General features: G+C 38.6%; 1 protein-coding gene across 4 annotated transcripts in view; it reads left to right on the forward strand.

Annotated features, from left to right (window-relative positions):
- GMDS (GDP-mannose 4,6-dehydratase) overlaps positions 1-17,323 on the forward strand; it is a 293,913-nt gene extending 276,590 nt beyond the window's left edge. For 3 of the 4 annotated variants that reach the window (XM_083358402.1, XM_083358403.1, XM_083358401.1), the window contains exons 10-11: positions 15,040-15,108; positions 15,871-17,322. In XM_083358402.1, coding sequence (XP_083214528.1) covers positions 15,040-15,108; positions 15,871-15,933 — 132 coding nt within the window. In that variant the 3' untranslated portion in view covers positions 15,934-17,322. Of the gene's footprint in view, positions 1-15,039; positions 15,109-15,870 lie in introns of all 4 variants that reach the window. The other variant, XM_083358400.1, reaches the window with a different exon arrangement.
- The last annotated feature ends 369 nt before the right edge of the window (positions 17,324-17,692 follow it).

Raw genomic sequence — 17,692 nt, forward strand, 5'->3', positions numbered from 1 at the left:
TATATAACAAGTGTCTTTTACACCTACTCCTCTTGAAAGAAACAAGTCTCATGTTTCCCGATACGTATTGCTGAGACTACCAAGTTCTTCCTTCCTTTTCTTCCTTTGCCCTATGATCAGAGTTCCTGATTGACCTTTGGTTGGCTTTCATAGAAACCTATAGTTCTGGACCCATTGACTCTTTTTAGACAACCTGACTTTCCTGCCTTCAGAATCTTCATGGTACAGGTATGGCAAGAAACCTTTCATTGATTTCTCCAACCTATATTCAGATCTATCAGCATGTCCTTATCTCTGCTTTAGCTACTATCAAAAGGTTGTAATTCAACAACTCTTACTTTCTGTTTGATCAATCTAAGGTTTGCGTAATGCTCAATATGGGGTGCTGGAGGACTTAGTTCTCTTCCCCATTTTATTTATTGTCTACATGAAAGCTCTGGGAGAAGTTTTTCTTTAGGGATGTATCATCAGTTCCATGATGGTGTACAGTTACCTGTGACTACGCTGAGTCACACTTGCTGCAGAAGTTCTAACCTGGTGCTACAAAATGGAATGACTGCCTAATGGTCCTATTGCAGACCAATAGAAATGGTCCTATTGCAGCTCCAGTGTTGGCTTTGGGTGGAGCTGTACTTCTCTTAAAGAAGCAGATCTGAAATGTTGGGGTTCTTCTGTACTCACATCTTCTCTAGACCAGAAACTATAATAGTCTGTAGCCAGTGGTGCCTTCACTCAATTTCAACTTGTACACTAACTATAAACCTACTTGGATCAGATGCCCTGACAACAGTACTAATGCCTTCATCACCCCCATGCACTGGACATTAATTGCTGATTTAATTATAGATCCAATTTTGATGCCTTGACTTCAGGTACTTGCAGGACTATATAACCCAACAAAATTGAATTGACTTATGGGTTCTTCTACAGAGAATTTACTGAGGATTTCCACCCCATGTGAGATGAAGGAAATGAATTTCTTATGATCACTTCTATTTCTGTTTGAACACTTTGCCTCCAAACAAGATCCCAAACACTCTTACCTTTAGAAAGCTTCTAAAGCTTCTATGGCTTTTCCACAAAATATTAAAGTGCCAATAGTATGGGCATTCCCTGTAAACTGAATGTTCCTTATTTTATGAGCTATGCTTTGTTTTTGTGAACTATTTTGAATCTACAAAAGGAGGCAGCCTATCAATTTATGTAATAAATACATAGGCATCTGTATTTCATCCAGTGGAGGCCTAATTTGTTTAATATACAATGTTAATATATCTCAAGGGGTAGCTAGCCTCAAATTATCTTATTATCTGTAAGGAGATAACATGAAATGTAAGTAAATGGAATATCTCTCCCACACTCAGCCAGCACACGCTGTTTAAAATCCTAAATAGAGACTGCTTCAGTGTTGCTGATTCTTCTGAATCTGAATTAAGCTTGGCAATTACATGAGAATCATTTGGAAATGATAGCTTTTCTTTCTTTTTCCCCACATTGCTGCAGGGAGAATTAATCAAGACATTTTTAACAGTGGATCAAAAATGTCTTTTTCAGTTAAAAGTCCTTGAGCTTAGAAGTTCATGAAGGGGACAGGGTAGCACCAGTACTAATTTCATTTGGCCCTGATATTTGTTTTGGTTGTTACATATTTATTATATTTGGATATTGGCTTCTTTAATCAAAAATATATTTGTTAATAGTTAATAAACTTCCTGTAGCCTTTGAAAGCTTTAAATGTTATTAAGCATTTATGCGCATAAAATATTTTCATGCATTTCATGTATTATCATTTCATGATAATGGCCTGAAATTAAGTGGAATATATAGCTATTTTAATAATACATATTTGTGAGTGTATTCTTGAGCCAGGCTGAGAAGAGTCTTATTATTTTAGCAGATGTAACTGTACCAGTTCATTTATAAAATGTAAACAATAAAGCAGATTCCCTTTTGACTGTCCAGTATCTCCATATTAAATGTAAATAGAGGAACAGATGTGATTGAGGAGCAATACGTGCTGTGTTGCACTGCTTTAATTCCAGCATAGTCTATTTTGCTTTTATGTGTCACTGGAACAAGCACAGACTACAAAGCCACAATATCTTTCAGCTTGCATGGCCCAAAAAAGGTTGCCAGGAAGAAAGCAGAAAGAAAAGGGAAGCTACATAGACCTTCCCAGTTCCATGAGGCACAAAAATATGTCCATGAAGACATAGGCTAAAAAGCTGGACTTCAAATTAGAAAATTCAAATTAGAAAAATTCAAATGCCAAAACCCTTAATAAGAAGTTATGATACTGAGAGACATCCATGTCAAGCTGAGAAAAAAAGGTTGTAATTGGTCTGAGAAAGAGGAGGCGGGTAAATGTGCAGAAAACGAAAGAGCAGTGATAAATGCCCGCAGTCTTTCTGAATCACATGTATAACCATCTACATTTATTTTGTGCCCAATAAAGACTACAATACAGGACAGCTAAAAAAAAGACATAACAGACTAATTGGAATAATCAGTTCCTTGTCATTCATCTTTGGCTTTTGGCAGTCTGTGGTTTAGAAACATCTCAAACATGGCTACACATGCCTTGATAATCTTGACTAATTCTAACTTGCATTCCTGCGCATTGTGAATTGGTCTAGCTCTTTTTGAATTGAAACAGAAGTGTTGCTTAGCCTTAGATGGTTAGAGCTTGTTTTGAATCGGCTCATTTTCTAACATTGACTGTCATGTCTAAATGCTCACCATGTCTAAACAGAAGTACTCATATAGACCCTTGGTACGTAAACATTGCCATTATAGAATCAGGAATAATGAATTGTAGGAACTCTTAAAATCTCAGTGCTGGGATGATGTAAAAAGGTGTTTAAATCCTGTAACGCAGGTTTTTCAAACTTGACAACATTTAAGGTATGTGGATTTCAGCTCCTAGAATTCCTGGGAGTTGAAATCCATACAACTCAAAGTTGCTCAGTTTGAAAAACCCTGTGGACTAAATCCACAAAACTACACTATATGTAAACGTTACTTTGCACCTGGTGCAGTGAGACTCACTGAAATGGCTGTATATACATAATATAAATCACAATTTCAGCCTGAAATGTTAGAATGCTGAACCTTCAAAGGCTAAGAATCGGCATCATGTATCAACCAAGGAGAAGGTGACTACATCAGCTGGACATATATATTTTTTTAAAAAAAGAAGGCATGAAATAAAGACAGAGAACTGATATTCAAGTCTTGATAGAAGGAGAAAGAAAACAAGAGAGCCAAGTTCAAATAGATGTTTTTGAAATAACTTTTTTAGGGAGTGAATCAAGTACTCTCTACCTGCTCAAGAAAAGAGTAGATAAATATATTCTGGATGTCTATGTAAGATAACCAAGCAAAAGTGGGCTCAAAATTATAATTGAGTGGGAATTTTACACCCCAAAGTTCATTTTCAATCTCTGGCGTTATAGGTATAACATTTTGGGTTTATGCTACCAGTCCTTTAATGCTCTCTATAGAGCTGTGGGAATCTTAGCTAAATCCTTGCTATTTAAGGGTTGCTCTTCTTGTATTACTCACAGTGAGTTAATAACCTGTGAAAGACTTTGTATCCTGCATCTGGAATAACCATCATTATGTATTTCCTAGTTATTGGGTCTCTGGTAGCAGACCTACATTTTTTTTTGACCCTTTGTGAGCCAATGCTGAAGGTATGATTCTTTTGGAATGGTGTACAACACAAGTGCCCAACAGATGTCAGGAGTGCTGTTTTACCAGCACCCAGACATTTTCAGAACTGTTGCAGGAAGTGGTCAGCTATGATTATATATAAACTGCTTGAGGTGGAGAGCTTGAATTCTTCTCTCTGGCCAAAGCTCAGTGATAGTGAAAAGGAATCATTCCATGTTGTTCCTAACTCATCTAAGTTCAAGAGTAAACAGGCATGCATTTCATGCTGCTAATATATTCCTTCTAAACTGAGTCAGTTACAACTGAAAAAGAGCTGGCCAGCCTTATACTTGGACATTAGTTAGCACAGTTATGCTAAACATGAAATGCAGGGTCAGAATTTTACTTGGATTATATTTATTTGGGATGTCACCTCTACAGAATGGTGAGCAAAAGAATTCTCTTAGGGATGAAAGGTGTGCCAAGACTTGCAAAAGCTGTACTGGGAAGACACATTTTGCTATAAACAAGCACCTGCAAAAGGTTATTCTTTGGAGTTGTCCTACTTGGACTCACGTATTAAAGCTGTCATCAAAGTAGATCTGATTATTTTGCACATGGCTTTCCTGAAAGGATGTTATGATTTTCTCGATGTTTGGTGGCTGGTGATAAATTAAGCTTTTATGATGTCATGTGAAAGGCCACCGCTTGGATTTCCTCTCCTGTAGAGCGTGCTGAGGGATACATTTAGAGACCTGCTTCAAATACAAAACTGTCCGAGCTCCCTTAACTCTTTCGTTCACCATTTGTTTGTAGAGTCTCCTACCAAAGTGAATAGATTAACACATATTTGGACACAGCTTAATAAAAGATACATATTTTGTGTTTACAAAAGGTCAAAGTAGTGCGATGAACATAAGGAAGAAAAAAATATGCCTGAAAGGGCAGTACAAAACAACTGAAAATTTATTGAACAGAGTGTGAAGGTTCTCAAATTCTTTGGAATTCTTTATCAGGCTACAGCAGAAAGGTTGCACAAAAATCGATTCTAAAAACCTGGGGTGTGAATATTGCCACTTTCTTAACATGACTGTAGACATGAAGTGATGCTCTTCCAGATGTTGTGATAGCCTCAGGTTTTGTCTTGGAGCCTCTGTTTTACTGTCTTACTTAAAACTGCTGGATGAAGAATTAGCAATAGCAATTGCCAGTGCTTTTTTTGTAAAAGAAAAAGGTGCCGGAACTCATACAACCCACGTCATACAACCCACCTTGCCTACCCTACAAGGTTCCTTCCAAAAAAGGTGCTGGAACTCCGTTCTGAGCGTTCTATGAGAAAAAAAGCCCTGGCAATCACACTTAGACTTATGTACCACTTCCAGGAACTTTACAGCCCTCTCTAAGCGGTTTACAGTCAGCCTATTGCCCCCTAACAATCTGGCTCCTCATTTTACCGACCTCGGAAAGATAAAAGGTGGAGTCAACCTTAGTGATTACGCCTCCATTTTTGAAAATATAAAATCCTGTTATGCTGAAAACCATTTTCCTCCTAGGCAAGGCAGACAAAATCCCTTTCTATCTAGAAAAAAATATTAACAAAAGAAAGAAATAGACATTAATTTAAATGTTATATATTAAGCTTTTTTATTTTTTTTTAAAAAAGATCAAATTTGGAAAGGGAAATACCTCCGAGAATCAAGCCCCAGTTTAGATCATACTAGACAAGCCACAACACACTGGGTCATCATTTCAGAGATAGTTGCTTACCTAAACAGAGAAACAAAATGACCATGGGTGGGCATAAAAAGCAGTGGGAGTGACTTTCAACTTCCTTGAAAGCATCCTTGTGGAAAACTATCAGTAAGCATTAGAAATCTTCCTCCCTCTCTCCATTTTCCTTTCCTCCCTTCCTCTCTCTTCCTCACTCCTTGCCTTCTCCCCCGCCTCCCTCTCTGTTGCCCTTTTGCTTCTCTTCCCAGCAAGCAGGTTAGTGGGTGCTGCTGGGGAAGAATGGAATGAGGGAGTGCACTAGTGCAGGGGTCCTCAACGTTGGTAACTTTAAGACTTGTGGACTTCAAGTCCCAGAATTCCTCAGCCAGCTTTGCACTAGTGGCCAGCGTGATACAAATACAGAGGGATTGGTGGAGGGCGCTTCATATTTCCTTTGATTTTCTCCCTACAGGCTTCCCACAAACAAAGACTTTATTAGTAGGAAGGTGACAAGGATTGTCAGCTATCATATCAGTTCCTTCTGGATTCTCCCTCATGGGAAGCCGTCAGGGAACATTGAAAATGAGGGTCATGCGTTTACGACTGAGTATGGCAGTATGGACCATAAAAAAAGCTGAGCACCAAAGAATTGAGGCCTTTGAACTGTGGTGCTGGAGAAGACTCCTGCGAGTCCCTTGGACTGCAAGGCGATCAAACCGGTCAGTCCTAGAGGAGATCAACCCTGACTGTTCTTTAGAAGGCCAGATCCTGAAGTTGAAATTCAAATACTTTGGCCACCTAATGAGAAGGAAGGACTCACTGGAGAAGAGCCTAATGCTGGGAAAGATTGAGGGCAAGAGAAGAAGGGGACGACAGAGAATGAGGTGGCTGGATGGAGTCACTGAAGCAGTAGGCGTGAGCTTAAATGGACTCCAGAAGATGGTAGAGGACAGGAAGGCCTGGAGGAACATTGTCCATAGGGTCGCGATGGGTCGGACACGACTTTGCAGCTAATAACAACAATGGCAATGTAGCAGCAGTATTAAACTGCAGCAGCGCAGGGACAAAAATCCCAAAAAAATCATTCCCTCCAAAGCCATAGGTCCCAGCATTATGCAAGTTAGCCCTTTGTGATAACTTTGTTGACAACATTGTGCCCTATGATGCAGCATTTCAGCCAATTAAACTTGTTACTAAGTTTCAAACACAAGTGTTTTAATAATATATATAATCTTCCTCCTCCTTGCAAAGGGTCTGCAATATTGAATGGTAAAATTTAGCATTCCACTCTAAGTCATACAAAAATAAAATAAAATAATGAAACCTAGTTAAGACATTGTTCTACTACAGATTTAGGAAAGGTGTATAGTTTATTTAAGGCCAATAATATTAACTTAGTTTTTTGTAATATTTTTTCGGATGGCCTAATTAATGTAATGCCCTATTGTTCAAGATTTCCCCCTCATCCTCCCTCTTCACTATAGGTAGGCACTGTCTGATGTCCTCATGTAGTTTCATTAAGGACAGCCAGACTTGTGACTATTCACCAGAAATGTCTCAGAAAAACATTTCTTGCTCTAGAAAGACATTGCTACAAAATATCCATATAAATCACAGCCTTGTGAGTCTTTCTATGTGTTTTAAAGTGCTTGCAACCTTCAAAAATGGGCTATTTTATGCATTTGAGTCTTCCAACAAAGTTTTATGAGTACTATGAGAAAAGTTCAGTGACATCATTTATCATCTATTGAAAACTTCAGAATCTGACATTTATCATTGACAAAGTGCAATGTCAGGGGAAGGGTGTTGGAGATTCATAAGAGCAAGGGGCTAAATTACCTCAAAGTTAGGCAGGATGAGGCATGAATGTGTATGGGGAATATTTTTAAAATTCCAATAAATAACGGGGATTAGAAATAATGTTAGATAAGTGAGTTTGCCTCTTGCCAAGGACAGACTTATGGCATGCCAATTACACTTCCTATTCCAGTTGGAATAGACTGCAGCTCCCATCTCAGAGTTGAAAAACCATAAAGATTGGCTGTTCAGAGGTTATAGGTAAGAACATTTAAAAAAAAATACTAGAAAATAAAGAAGCAAAAGAGATAGGGTTGCAGTTAGATGCCGTCATTCCAAACCAAATGAAACTATTATGTCGTGCATAAATGTTGGTATGTCATCTCAGAACTGAATAAATATGAAGTCCTGTGAGAGAGGTAGAAAATACTTATGTAATTATTTATAAACCTTAGAAATACGCTGTTTTTATTGGGGGTTTTTTGTTTTCTTTTAGGATTTCAAATGGAATCCTTCTGACACTTTTAAGTCTGCTGGTACTGCGATACCTGATGATAAAGGACTTACGTCTGATTTACACCATACGTTTTAATGAGAACAAATCACCATAAATTGATTTCACAGATCAGTTCCATGCAGTTAATATGTTTGAATAAATGAATGCATGAGAGAGAATTATGAGCAGACCTCAACTGCCAGAGTTTCTTTGTAGTGGTAAACGGCTAATTGTTCTCATATGCCAGCTTAAAAAAAATGTGCTCAATTTAGAGAACTAACAAAAATAAAGCTAGGCTATGGCGACTTGAAAGAAAAGTGTATTGCAGTAAAGTTCCACGCTGAGAAGATTATCCCACTAGAATGTCTGTAAGGGAAAAAAAAGGTTAAACCAACTTACGCCTCATCTATACTGGGAATATATTTCAGAATGATTTTCATCCCCCCCCCCCCTTCCTTCTACTGTAATGCAGAAGGGGAAACAATCTAATGGGCTAAATCCAAACCCTGTTGAAATTAACATTGACTTTCGCTGTCTCTGGCTTAACCTTCCCCCAGGAGGGTTATCTCAATAACGAACCATTTTTGGCAAGTGAGGCAGTCAAATAATTTTGCCTGTATTTACATTGTCAGGCATGTGATTTGGTTGACATAAGCAGACCGATAAAGCCTGCATATGCTTTATGTCCTTGTGTTGATTAACTTGCGCACTGTTTCCATTAAAGCAATTAAGCACCATATTACACAGCACGCAGGGCCCACTCCCGCTGTTTTGTTCCATTGGCCCTTTTATCTCCATGGTCAATGTGCTTGTCAGAGCCCACGCTGATGGACTTTCCCCCCCCCACTCTCCCCCCCCCCCCGAGATTGAGCTGAAGTATTGTTTTCACACTGACAGCATTCTCTCGGTCCCCCTCCTGACAGACAATGCCACCAGTCCCAACTTCCTGGACAAACCAGACAGTTGACTTGCTTTCTTCTTGTCTCTTATCACTCCCTGTCACTGAAGCAGAGCTCTGGATTCAACTTCATTTCATTTATACCGATAATCCTGCAGTATAGTGGGAAATGTATAGCCACGGCTGTTCATTATCTTTATCATCAGCCTTTTTTTGTTTATTACTTCTTGGGATCCATGTTTTTTAGCTTTTTGAAGGCATTAGATGGAAGAATAACAGACAGGTTTTTAGTGGATTAGGGAGGAGATTTGGCTGAGATTTCCTAGTCTGTGACTGACAGATGTATCTTGAAAATGTTTTTTAATGGGTCTTATCCTAAGATGTGCTGAGTGTCAACAGACTATGAAAGCAACGGAAGACTTAAGAGCTCAGCACCTCTCAGAATCAGCTCCTAGTGGAAAGCATCGGAGTTCTTTCCCCACCCTGTGCCACGTTTAAAGTGATTTATTTGTGTACTTTTAATATGTGCAATGCTCATTTGCTCAACTCTAGGAGATAGATGGCCTGTTAATTGCAAGTGAAAGTACTTTATACTTGAGTTCAGTAGAAAATGCATGCATGAATTTCTCACTGTTCGTGACAATGCTGCCGAAATAATAAAAACAGTGGTGATAATTATTACATACTGTTCCAAGAATTGTGGTTAGCTAGTTTATATAACCTTTAGAACCAAATTTACTATATTCTTCTATGTCAACTTTGCTTTCCTAAAAATAAAAAGAAATTAAAGCTGAATCTAATTCATAGATTCCTTCCTCAAATGTATAAAGATAACTAGCCTCTATTGTTGTTAACTCTTGTCTTGTAAGTTAAAATGCATTGATGAAGTTTGTAGTCTGCTACATCTGAAGAGGAAGTCATCAGTCTTCATCCTCATTCCATACTGACTTCCTTGGTTTTCCCTTCCCCTTATGCCATTAAACTCCTCCTTCATATATTGGTTTTACAATTGATTCATTCATTCATTCATTTTGTATAGCCATCCATGTCAACGAGTGATAGTCTTGTTTTATCATATAGTCTTAACATTTACTACAAATCATTTCTGGTCTTAACTAATTTCGCAGCATCATCTGCACACAAAGTATACAACTAATATCACACTAACATCACCACCAGCATTCCCTAAGTATTTATCATAAATGCATTAAATAAACAAGGGGATATTTATTTACTTACTTACTATGGGCAGTTTACATGAAAACGTGAAAGCTATGAAACAATTTAAATGTAGCTGTAAAGGAAGAAACCCCCAAAACAAAAATTGCAAAACCGGGAAGTAACATACCAACTCCTTACAAGGAATTACACCAATCCTAACCAAAGGCCTGTGTGAAATCCAGGTCTTCATGGCCATCCAAAATGCCAAAATGTAGAGTGGGAGTCACCTGGATCTTGGGGGGAAATCCCATCCAGAGGGCAGGAGCTGTGACAGAGAAGGGGCACACAGGCTCGCAACGAGATGACATTGTTTAATTGAAGGAACCTGCAGTGCATAAACCCTGTCAGATCGAAATAACTTGACAGATATCACAGATTCTTCTTTTACTTCCTGCTCAGTGTGAACTATTTACTAAGCATTGAGCTTATTCTCACGCATGCTCTATTTTCATCACATACTTCTCCCAGCTGTATTCAGCAACCAAACTTCAGCGCCCTATTTGTACAAAACATTGTGTTATTTAGGCCTAATCAGTTTACCGTGTGCTTTCTCTAAATAAAATAATTTGCAATAAACTTTCTTTCTCACATTCGTACGTTTCTCAGTGGCCTGCTGAAGATCCAAAACCTGATCTGCACATCTCCTACCTAGCATAAAGAACAACTGCACACCCCAAGTGTTGCTCATTGACACCAATCATATTGGTCCCATCAGAATTCTGCCAAACACTTTCCCATGCCCACTTATCAAATTAATTCTTCTTAGTTTTTTATATTTCTTCTTACTACCATTCCCTTTGATGAAGTTTGTAGACTATAGAAGAACAATAACTACATTTTCCAATTGACGGCAGAAGTGTAATATTTACACACATGAAGCAACTCACAGAACCAGCAAACTTAGTTTAGTATTTATTCAGGTATACCACCTACATCTTCAGCATTACAGTTTTTCAATATACCTCACAGCATTTATTATTTTCTTTATCAATATCCTTTTGACATGAATGTTAACAGCATTTATCTCACAACAGCATATCAACATCATCCCCTTATAAATCCTAAAATACTCCTTCTAGCATTATCTCACTTGATTTTCATCCTAAATCATTTCATTCAATTTTTCTTAATTCCACTCGTTCTACTGGAGTTCCTTGTTGGTCCTTTCTAGCTATTTCTGAAACCATTGTTTATTTGTATAATAATTGCTGCACATTTTCTCAGTGTTTCGTCATTTTAACCGTTCTTTGCTCTCTGTGCAGCCACGTTTTTTTTTTTTGGCTATATACACTTTATACAATATCCTTTTTCCATATTTGCATTTTCCAGTTTGCTCTGCAAAAGTAGTATATTTTAGTATTTTTTCCATGCTGGACTCTCTTCCTGAAGTCATGCCGAAATAATTTCACTTTGGTTCTTTCAAGTTTCCTTATCTTCCATGTCCGTTTCTGTTAAGATCCATTTTTTTATATTATCAAATAATGATCTATCCCCCATTCAGAACCTTCTATGTTATATCTGTCAGGCACGAACAACCAGATCCACATGTCAAGAATTCAGTTGTTTTATTACTCAAGTCAAACCTATCTTGAGCAATCTTGTCAAATCCAAGTTGGCACCTGCGTAATACTAGATAAGGTTCAACGGCATGCAACCGGGGGGGTCATACTTCACCTTTTGCCCACATAGGGATTCCAGACTAATTTCCCATTAGACTTCTCCACTAGGCTCAGACAGTCAGTCTCTTTCCAACAATATCCTTCATTAATAACTTAATCTTTTATCATAAATAAGCCAATCATATTTTAATTAAGTCCTTTTCTGTGTGTAGATATGAATGGTTTAAAGGGAGAAAGGCATCCAATTAAATGCTACATTACTGTTAGCTACTGTAGATCCTTGATATATACTGGAATATAAGGCTGAATACGAATACACTTCACTTCTTCTTTAAGCAGATTGCGCTGTTGATTTTGTTATTTCCTAAATATAGTTACAATAGAAGAGAATATCTGTAGCTCAAGGTTGAACAGTGGAGTTCTTGGTGCGCTCTGAGCTTGTTTGCTTGCAGTTGTTTCATTATCCAGCTAGGCACAATTAAGTGTGTGTGTGTGTGTGTGTATAATAAATTTAAAAACTGGAATCCCAGGTGTAGACATTTGAAATCACACACACACTATGCTATATATATATTAGCTTGCCCTACCAGTTTTGATGGGAGTGTGGTTTCCTTGATTGATTGGAGCATTGTTTTCTGCTTTAATGTTTGTCTAGTGTTAATCCCTGCATATCTGAAAGTTGACTGGGTAAATTCAGTTACTCTGTATGTTTGCCTGTGCTGCTCTGTGAAATATAAATACATGCTGTCATTAATTCCCCTCTCTTTCTGTGTAGTACTTAGGATGTACCTGCTTATGGGATACCTATCTTGTCTACTCCAGGAATCACAGTTTAAGTTTAAAACAAGCAAACAAAACCTATTGTCCTCTTTTTGAACAATTCTAATAAATTCCTGGCCTTGTGCTATGAAGCTTTCTAAGACTTTGGTAAAGAAAATTGAGTTAGACAGTAATATGTTGCAGAGTGAAACCAGATTATTCATCTAGTGAGCTAAAATAAAGATGATGATGACACCCAGAAGCAGCACTCAGGAAATAGAATATTTACACAGAAATTGTTTGCATTTTTCCCTCTGGTTTTCATTGCTTTTAAAGAAACATCCAGACCACACGCTGCAGATAGTTCTTCCATGTGAAGGAGTATGCATTTCTTAAAACTATAAAAATGAATTGCCATGTGTTCTTGTTGAATACATGTAATTGCACGGCCTTTGACACTTAAACCTACGATTACAAAAAGGGAGGGGGGGTTAAAAATGTCTCATTTGATCAACTCATGCTTTTACCTATGAGAGATCATATCACAGCTAAGTGAATTTAAGTCTGTGGGAGAGAGAATTGTACAGTTAAACAGCCACAGTTTGACTGTTGTCTTTCAGCTCCCTCATCATTAGTTTGCTTTTCCAGAAGCAGGAGCAAATTGTAATTCGTATTTTAAACTCACAGTGTAGATTTTATTTTATTTTATTTTACAGGTTTTAAACAATAGACAGATAGACCGATTTTACTCCGGGTTATTATTATATTAACATTAATATTACATTTACACACACAAATCTACCGTCTGTCTGCCTGTCCGCCTTTATTTGCTTTATTTTACCTGAAAGCTGTGTTGAAGACTTACACCACATCGTAAGAGCGTAGAATGTTTTCCTCTCCCCCTTCCTTGTATATTTTTACAGCCCAGTGGCAACAAAGAAAAAAGCATTTATAGAAAAAACAAACAGTAACCTAGATTGTGCTTTGAACTTTGATTTCTGCAAGGCTGCACTCCAGCAGAAGCGGAAAAGCAGCAATGCTCATGTTTGACTTAGCCAGTTGACTTTTGATCATTTTGATCTTTTGCTTTTGTGGGCTCATCCTTAGAAATGTTCAGATCCGCCTAAGGCTGTAGGACGGTACCTTGGAGTAAGTCTCATTGAGGCCCATCGTGCTTCTCCAAGTAAACTTTCATGGAATTACATAGTTCAGAAAACAAAAGATCTGGCACAGAGTTCCAGTCTTCCCCAGAAATAGTTTGTAGTTCAGACTGTCTGGAGGCTGAATAATTAGATATCTTATTTCACTCAAAAAGGGACGCGGTGGCTCAGTGGGTTAGGACACTGAGTTTGTCGATCAGAAGATTTGGCGGGTTAAAACCCGAGTGCCGCCTAACAGAGTGAGCGCCTGTTACTCGTCCCAGCTTCTGCCAACCTAGCAGTTTGAAAGCACGTAAAAATGCAAGCAGAAAAATAGGGACCACTACGGTGGGAAGGTAACAGTGTTCCGTGCGCCTTTGGCGTCTAGTCATGCTGGCCACATGACCACGGAGACGTCCTCAGACAAGCGCTGGCTCTTCGGCTTTGAAACGGAGATGAGCACCGGCCCCTAGAGTTGGAAACAACTAGCACGCATGTGCGGGGGAACCTTTACCTTTTTATTTCACTCAACAGTTTGAACAATGTAGCTGAGTAGTTTCTGCTCCCAGCTTTATTTTTAAGCTGCACTTTTTAGAGAGCTGTATTTACTTAGTTTTTCATTGCATGTAACTACTTAAAAAATACAGTCCACATGACTGCAATGCTTCCAATTTCATTTGCAAATGATATTGTGAAGATTTAAAAAAAAAAACTCTTGCTGAGCCCAAAACTCAGCTGCAACCTATGGCTGTTGAACAGATGGAATGTGCCATTCTCCATTATTAAAATTAGTCTGCAAATGCAGTAGTACGATTGGCTTACAGTAAAGATGGTCATGTGGTGGGGTTGTGTGTATGCATGCAGATGTACAGCCTTAGGCCTTTTTATAAAAGAGGTTGAGATTTTCAAACACTTCCCTATAAATTTAAAGTGAATGAAACACTTCAAGCATTTTAATTTTGCTATTTTCTTCGTTCTGTCTTGTTCTGTCATTACTAATATTTACAAGTAATGCTATAATTTTATAATGCCCAACTCTAAGCAATACTGTCAGTGATGAATATGAAATTCAGAATCATTCATTTGGGGCGGGTTTGGGTTGTATCTCAATATAGCACTTTGCTGTGGTAATTGTGTGTGGATCTATCTGAAGAAAAACATAGCTTTGGGTTTGTTGTTTGATTTGTTTCTTAAATGTAATTAAAACAGGACAAAATCAAAGTACAGGGCACTGATTTTAAGTAGTGTGAAAACCAAACTTTGGCATGTATGATAACCTAAAATAAGATTTTTAAAAATTATGTGGAATACTTTATTACAAAACAATTCTTTCAGTTGGTACGGTAAAACTTGGAAAGATGGCTTCGTAAGCATCACTAGTAGGTTTTATTTATCTGGCAAATTTATATCATTGTGGTTCGTTACAACAGTGGAGCAAAATGCTTTTTCTATCAATCTTTTCGTAATCCTCATGCTGCATTTCAACATTCAACATAACCTGGAAAGGAAGACTCTCTTTAGCTGAGGCTTTTCTTTCATTTTGCTAAAGATACAGTATTAGTTCTTCTCTCTCTCTCTCTCTCTCTCTCTCTCTCTCTCTCTCTCTCTCTCTCTCTCTCTCTCTCTCTCTCTTTCTGTGTGTGAGAGAGACAAAGAGAGAGATTCAAGTTGGTCTATGAACAGTGACCAAAAAAACCCCACCCAAATTACCCTACAATGATAATTTTTTCTTTTTATTTTCCATAGGATTTTCTACAAGGCGATTGTACCAAAGCAAAGCAGAAACTCAATTGGAAACCCAGTGTCACTTTTGACGTAAGTTCTGTTTTTTTTTTCTTCAAATACTTTATTGAAGACCACTTTTAGAAACAAAAAAACCCAGTTTTAATTTGTAAATAGCTAACAAAAGTGAACCTACAAAAACAACAGTTCAAGAACATAAGCGAAAAAGGCATCCTGTAATTCTTCAACTTTTACTGTGATGAGACTAATTTCATTATTCTAAGCAATCAGGGGATAGTAGCCGACCACAGAAATAAACATTTTTGTATGTTAAAATGTATGTTCTACATTTTCTCAAGTACATTTTTCAGACTGAATATTACAACTTTGTGCTGTATTCTTAAAATAAAAAGAAACGCAGCTCTGAAAGGAAAGTGAAAGGGTATATATAATTCAACAAATGAAAAACAAATGTGTATTCACGGCTGCAGTTATCAGTCCAATTTTTTTATTATTATTTTTTTGGTGTTTGCAGCCAACAGTCCAAATTTTACCCACCCTGGTGATAAAAGGACCTTAATCTAGTTACTCTCCTTTTAAACTAAGTGCTAGAAGTTGCATCCTGATTGTACCTCCAATTCTCATCCTAGGAACTTTATGAATACGTTTCGGAAAGCACTTGGGTTTGCAATCCAATTAGGAGAGAAAAAAAAATTAAGTACAGTGGTCCTGAGAGGTGAAGAGGTCACAAATTTAATAGGCTTACTCTAAATAACAAGTCAGGCCGTTTTCTCTAACTTCGTCTGAACAGAGCGTCTAAGGCTTGTTTATGTATGTCTCTTTCCCTTCTCGCAGGAGCTGGTGAATGAGATGGTGAAAGCAGATGTGGAGCTGATGAGAAACAACCCCAATGCATGAATCTGCCCCCTCTTTCTCTAGCTGCCCCATCAGTTTTAACTGAAGCTCCCGGGATGAAGCCTAATGATGAATCATCCAGAAGACATTGTTGGGGCTGGAGATGCTAAGCTTCAGTGGTGTTAGATGATTTGTTGCTGCCATTTTATTTCCCTCTGCTTTCCGCAATGGATCCCTTCTTTTTCTTTTTTTCCAAATTAGAATCCTGCAAATCATGCTTTTTTTTTACGTTCCTTTCTGAGGGGGAGATTTAAGCAGGGAGGACAATTTGCAGCCTATAATCAAAATTGATCTTGTAATTTCAGAACATTTTCTTTTGATATTAAAAATATATTTCCATAAATGGGTACATGATGCTTTCTCCATTTTGAATGGGAAGTATGAATGCTGTGTATTTTTCCCAAAGCCTTTTACAGATACAGCCTAAAAGGGGTGGTGTGTGTGTGTGTGTGTGTGTGTGTGTGTAAATAGTGAAATTACATTCACTGTTTCCCAATATATTCCGACTAAATTCTGAAGATACCTTCAGATTAATAAACTCATTCAGAACGAGGTTTTGATGTAAAATATATCTCACATGAGCCTTACACAGATTACATACAGTTTAAACATCTATACGTGCAAAGGGGAATTACAGAGGTTGTGATTTATTCAGTGTTACTTCTAAAGTAGCATCTTTGGAATGTTCCACTGAGGTTATTTGTTCAAAGAGCAAAGAAACATGAACAGACAATTTGATTTCTCCCTCTATGCCCATTGCCGTCCTGAAAAGTTTGCCTTTCCTGCAGTTGTATGTGGTAGGGAGATCTAAGGCAAAATTAGCACCTAATTCTTGCATATCTACATATTACTATGTACACCCCATTCTGTTTCTGCTTGCCATAAATTAGCCGTGTAGGAGTCTAGAGCCTCTAAGGATGGCCTTAGGAAGGAGGGAGAAACCCAAAGTTCAAAACGAATGTTGTTCAATTTTTGTGCAAACATAGCTAATTGAAGAGAAGGTTGGGGAATCCCATAAATTCGTCTTCCAGCCAATAACCCCTCTCTTTACTTTGAAAGAAGGGAGAATTTCCAATTCTTCTGCTAGATCCTCAAAGTGTATAAGTTGCCCACAATTCCAACCGGGGTGGGGTGGGGTGGGGGGGCTGGTCGAAGTCGCATTTCCCACTCGCAGACCTGCCAACCGCCACTTGGGTAGCAGCCTATATTTTTTATTTTATTTTTTTAAATCCCATTTATATCCCGCCCTTCTCCGAAGACTCAGGGCGGCTTACAAGCTTAGCGGTATAATGTTAATATAATGTATTATATTGCAAAGCAAAAGGCGAAACGGCCCGTGTGAATTTCCAACGTAGCCTGGAACCTATTTAGCTTTTTGCAAAAACGCGTGGAGATGAAGGTAACCCTCCACCCCCGTCGTCCCCCCCACCACACCCCACACTCCCCGAGACGGGCCACTCTTCCCGCGTGCGAGCAGAAGGAGAGCAACCCGGCTTGCGGGCCGAGCCGGACCGCTGCTCAGAAGGACGAGAAGGCTCACCGGGGCGGCGGCAGCGGTTCCCAATTGGGACCAGATGTTTCCGCAAAGCCGGCCCCGTCTCGCCATCCCCGCAGGTGGAAGGAAGGAAGGGGACCCGGCAGAACCGGGGCTCTGGCTCAGCAAGGCGAGAGCGAGCAGCAGCCCCCTCTGGGCTCGCCAGCCAGGGTGGGGTGTCCCCGTCCCAAACCCAGACCCGGTTGGCTTTTCGGCATGGTCTTCGCC

The sequence above is a fragment of the Vipera ursinii genome, assembly GCF_947247035.1.
Source record: "Vipera ursinii genome assembly, chromosome: 3".
In the NCBI taxonomy this organism is placed as follows: domain Eukaryota; kingdom Metazoa; phylum Chordata; class Lepidosauria; order Squamata; family Viperidae; genus Vipera; species Vipera ursinii.